General features: G+C 37.5%; 1 protein-coding gene and 1 non-coding gene across 2 annotated transcripts; one reads left to right on the top strand and one right to left on the bottom strand.

Annotated features, from left to right (window-relative positions):
- Positions 1–629: 629 nt before the first annotated feature.
- On the top strand, positions 630–2,233 carry LOC116029838. Its single transcript, XM_031271878.1, has 2 exons — positions 630–860; positions 1,598–2,233. Exon 2 carries the CDS (start codon positions 1,715–1,717, stop codon positions 2,231–2,233), a length of 519 nt encoding a protein of 172 aa, XP_031127738.1. The 5' UTR covers positions 630–860; positions 1,598–1,714.
- LOC116031050 lies at positions 2,117–2,223 on the bottom strand. The gene has a single exon (XR_004100485.1). It is a non-coding gene; the product is annotated as a small nucleolar RNA R71 (small nucleolar RNA).
- Positions 2,234–5,290: the final 3,057 nt, after the last annotated feature.

Here is a 5,290-nt window from a genome sequence, read left to right as displayed (position 1 = left end):
TATCAAGGGTAGAAATATTATTGATAATATTCTGCTTGTACAGGAGCTGTGCCATGGTATCACAGCTTCAAATGAAGATGTGATACTTAAGCTAGACATCACCAAGGCATATGATAGGGTGGCTTGGACATGTGTGACCGCTGTGATGAGGAAGATGGGTTTTTGTGAAAATTGGATTGGTTTAGTGATATATTTTATTTTTGTTTTTTTTTTTTATTGTTAATGTATATAAATTCTTTTTATAATTCATTATTAATTTAATTAATTATGCATCTAATTTTAGTCTTTTACTTATTTTAATATTTAATGTTGTTTGGGCCTTTCATTAATATTAGTTTAGTTAAAATTAATAACTTGTATTCTATAGTCCATTAGCCAGGTTGCCTTTGCTCTCTTTTTGTGTCAGTTTTTTTAGGCCCAGCCCATTCAATAAATAAGACTTCTTCTTCTGGCTGACAATGTTATTGATGAATCGAGAGAAACCAGCAGCGACGAACGAAAGGAGTAGCGATCCGATTGAGTAGCGAAAGCTTTGAACGGAAGAGAATATTTTCTACGGTTGCCCTTGATCCAAGGTTTTCTCTAGTTACCAAATTCACGGTGGTATGGTTGGCTTGAACGATATATAAGGAATGCAATCTCACATCAATTGGACATCAATCCGGACCCGGACAAATTCCGGTGACGTCGAGCGAAGAGTTTTTCCGATCAGCGGCGTGTCTGGTGTAGCAATCTCCGATCTGGTGCGACTAAGTTTAGTTCCAACGACAGCAAGGTTCGGCGGCGACGTGTCTGGGCGGCGAACTCCGGTGACACTAAGAGATTCTGAGTCGCAGCTGGCAAATTGGCATCTAATTCTGGTTTCAATTTCTTCTTTATTTTCACTTTGCCTTTACGTCATTTTGACTCTTCAATTCTCAAATTGCAATTTTGGTTGTTTTTAGTAGCTTTGATTTTAGTGCGTAATTGGCAGTAGCTGTTTTCATTTCTTTTAATTTGAGTTTAGGAATATTGGCCATTATCATCTCAATTCATGAAATTCATTATGTTAGCATGAAGTACACTGTTACTATTTCATTATTACAATGCTAAACACAATTTAAGTGCTCAATTGTTTGCTAGTTGAAATTTCCTTACCATAATGATAGTTTATTCATGATCTTAGAGTTACTTTTTCTCTTGTAATCACTTACTTATTTGCAATCTTATTGTCAAGGTTTTCAATTGCTTATTTCAGTTCTTGGTTTTTTTTTTCCTACATAGCATTCGATTTAGTTATCACTTTTTGGTACCGCATTTATTGCATTTTAAATCTTTGAGTCAATTTTTTTCCAAGTAATTAAATTGCATAGTATTAATTCCCTGTGGGATCGACCCTTGCTTTGCACGCTATACCGCAATTGACTCGTGCACTTGCGAGGACTATTTAGAATTGTCCACCAATTTTTGGCGCCGTTGCCGGGGAGTTATATATTTGCAATTTCTTTTGTTTCTACTTTGCTTAATATTTCTTTAAAAATAATAATAATAAAAAGTGCTTTTAGTATTTGTTTATTTGTTCGTTTGTTAGTTTATTTGTGTTTTTATTTTATGCAAGGTCGTCGTTCTTTAAAACCTACACTTTTGCCTTTGGACGACCGCATTGATAAAAAAAAAGAAAAAAACCTTACCTTCTGAAAAACCTAGTTTTGAACCAAAAGAAACAACCACAACAATGGACGCACTTCTTCAACCCCATCGACCAAACCCTCAACCCAACCCCAAGCTAATGAAAGACTTTGGTAGGCCCCAAGTAGGAGCTTCACCTTCTTGCATAGTGCTTACTGATGCAGCCAGGAACTATGAGCTAAAGACGGTCCATTACAACCAGCTGCCGTCTTTTCACGGTTCAGCAAACGAAGATGCCCTTACCTTTATCAGGGATTTCTACGGGATAGTCCAACACTTCCCGTTGAATGACTTGACCGAGGATGCACTAAGGATGAGGTGTTTCCCATACACCTTGAAAGATGTAGCAAAAACATGGTTCATGACTCTCACACCTGGATCCCTTCGGACATGGCCGGAGGTGTATAACAAGTTTATTGGTAAGTTTTATTCCCATGCTAAAACTGCTGAATTGAGAAGAAAAATTGCGACCTTTTCGCAAGCTGAAGGCGAACCATTCCATGAGGCATGGGAAAGGTTCAACATGTTGCTCATTCAATGCCCCCACCATGGCTACCCGTTGTAGCTTCAAAATCAAACTTTCTATGATGGTTTGACTCAGACCAGCCAATCAATGGTTGACAATGCGGCTGGAGGTGCCATGGGAGAAAAAACTGCAGAGGAAACCTTAGCATTGTATGAAATGCTAGGGGCAAACTCCCAACAAAAGAGCGTAAGGGGACGGACGCCAGGTATGTATGAAGTTAATTCAAATGCTGGGTTGGAAATTCAAGTGTCTGAGTTAGCTAAACAAGTGAAAAGCATGTGTTCTATGATGAGTATGAAGCAAAACAATGCATCTATGGTGGACGAAGATGTTCACAATTTTGAACAGGCCAATGCTATGAATAGTTTCAATCAAAGGCCTAGAAATGACCCGTATTTTAATTCTTATAATCCGGGTTGGAAAAACCATCCCAATTTTTCTTGGAATAATAACCAGAATAATTTTCAACCTATTGCTCCACCTCAACCGAAAAAACCATCTTGGGAGGATTCTTTGGATATTTTCATACAGAATTGTAATAGATAGCAAGAAGCAAATAACCAGCGGTTCCAAATGCAACAAGAAGCAAACGATCAACGGTTCCAACGAACAGAGACATCACTTGCTAAAACTGAGGCTTCACTTGCCAGAAATGAAGCTTCCATGAGAAAGTTGGAAGTCCAAGTGGGGCAAATTGCCGAAGCTCTACAAGGCCATGTGCCAGGTAAGTTGCCTAGCCAACCTGAAGAAGCTAAGGTTATGACTGTGTTAAGAAGTGGTAGAGTTATTGAAAATGTTGTTAAAGAAAATACCACTTCTAAACAAGCTGAAATAGTTGAAAATTTGAATGCTGATAATGATGCTAATAAGGATGAACCCAAATTGCAAAAATCTAATGATCCTTATGTGCCCCCTAAGCCATATGCTCCCCCAGTTCCATTTCCTGGTAGGTTGAAAAATTCAAAGTTTGATAAATCATTTTCTGAGATTTATGATTTGTTGTCAAAAGTGAATGTGAATTTGCCTTTGTTAGACATGATTAAAAATATGCCTGCCTATGCTAAGTTTTTAAAAGAACTAAACACTAGAAAGCGTAGGTATGAACATAATGAAAAAGTTTTCATGTCTAAAACTGTGAGTGTTGTTTTACAAACTGACTTGCCCCCAAAATTAGAAGACCCCGGTAGTTTCATAATAACTATTACAGTGGGGAATTCTAAGAAAGAAAAGGCAATGCTTGATTTAGGGGCAAGCATTAACTTGATGCCTTATTCTGTCTACTTGCAGTTGGGTCTGGATAGATTAAAGCCCACTACAATGTCCCTAGAGCTTGCTGATCGCTCTATTAGATATCCTAGGGGTATTGTAGAAGATGTTTTGGTCCAAGTTGATAAACTAATAATTCCTGCCGACTTTGTTGTTTTAGATATGAATAAAAAGTGCAATCATGCACAGGACATGCCTATTTTGCTTGGCCGACCTTTCATGGCTACAACAAAAACAATGATTGATGTCCAAAATGGAAAGTTAACCATGACTGTCCTTGATGAAACTGTTGAATTTTCCATTCTGAAATCGATGAAATTACCTGAAAACAATAATAATCATTGCTTTGCTGTAGACATTTTAGATTCTATAATTTCTGCTGAGTTTTTAGATGAATCTCCGTTGAAGGTCGGAGCTGATGAAGAGGAACCTAATCAAAGCCCAATAAAAGAGGGAGGTGTTGAAGGATGTTCACTCGCAGACTGTCTGGAGCAAATAAAAGAAAAACACCATCCCTCAATTGAAGCTGACGTTCCGCCCAAGCTGGAATTAAAACCTCTTCCTAGTTCTTTAAAATATGCTTTCTTAGGTCCAAATAATACTTATCCTGTAATAATTGCCTCTAACCTTTCACAGGAACAAGAAAAAAAAGTTACTAGAAGCATTAAAAAAATATAAAAGTGCAATTGGTTGGACAGTAGAGGATATTAAAGGAATAAGTCCAACAGTTTGTATGCACTGAATCCTACTTGAAGAAGGGGCAACTCCTGTCCGTCAACCTTAGCGCAGGTTAAATCCGAATATGAAGGAGGTTGTACGTGCAGAAGTCCTAAAGTTGCTGGATTCAGGTATCATCTACCCAATCTCAGACAGTAAATGGGTAAGTCCAGTTCACGTAGTGCCAAAGAAATCTGGAATTACTGTGGTCACTAATGAAAAAAATGAATTAATCCCAACTAGAACAGTAACTGGGTGGCGCATGTGCATAGATTACAGAAAATTGAATGCCGCCACTAAAAAAGATCATTTTCCTCTGCCCTTTATTGATCAAATGTTAGAAAGATTAGCTGGGCATGCTTATTACTGTTTTCTAGATGGCTTTCAAGGTTATTTTCAAATTCCAATTGCACCTGAAGATCAGGAGAAAACGACATTTACATGCCCTTTTGGCACTTTTGCTTACCGCAGAATGTCATTTGGATTATGTAATGCACCTGCGACTTTTCAAAGGTGTATGATGTCGATATTTTCTGATATGATTGAAAGATATGTTGAAGTGTTTATGGATGATTTTTCTCTGTTCGGTGATTCTTTTGATGACTGCCTTTCTCATTTATCTTCTGTTCTTGAAAGATGTGTTAAAATGAACTTAACCCTGAGTTGGGAGAAAAGTAATTTCATGGTTAATGAGGGCATTGTTTTGGGGCATATAATTTCTGACAGGGGCATAGAGGTTGACAAGGCTAAAATTGAAGTTATTTCTAAATTACCTCCCCCTACATCTGTGAAAGAAGTGCGAAGTTTTCTTGGTCATGCAGGTTTTTACAGGCGCTTCATAAAAGACTTTTCAAAAATTTGTAGGCCCATGTGTAACCTATTAGCAAAAGATGTTGTCTTCAAGTTTGATGATGAATGTTTATCTGCTTTCAACTTTTTGAAAGAAAAATTAACTTCCGCTCCCATTCTTGCTGCACCTAATTGGGAGCATCCTTTTGAAATAATGTGTGATGCATCTGATTATGCCTTAGGTGCTGTTTTAGGACAGAAAATTAATAAACTGCCTTATGTGATTCATTATGCAAGTAAAACTTTAGATAATGCTCAGGTTAA

This window comes from Ipomoea triloba, chromosome 9 (genome assembly GCF_003576645.1).
Source record: "Ipomoea triloba cultivar NCNSP0323 chromosome 9, ASM357664v1".
In the NCBI taxonomy this organism is placed as follows: Eukaryota; Viridiplantae; Streptophyta; class Magnoliopsida; order Solanales; family Convolvulaceae; genus Ipomoea; species Ipomoea triloba.
The sequence above is the reverse complement of the archived record's forward strand: the minus strand, read 5'-3'. Positions and strand labels throughout refer to the sequence as shown.

Excerpts from the sequence above, each read along its gene's own strand:
- LOC116029838 (XM_031271878.1), top strand. The coding sequence starts at position 1,715 with ATGGACGCACTTCTTCAACCCCATCGACCAAACCCTCAACCCAACCCC.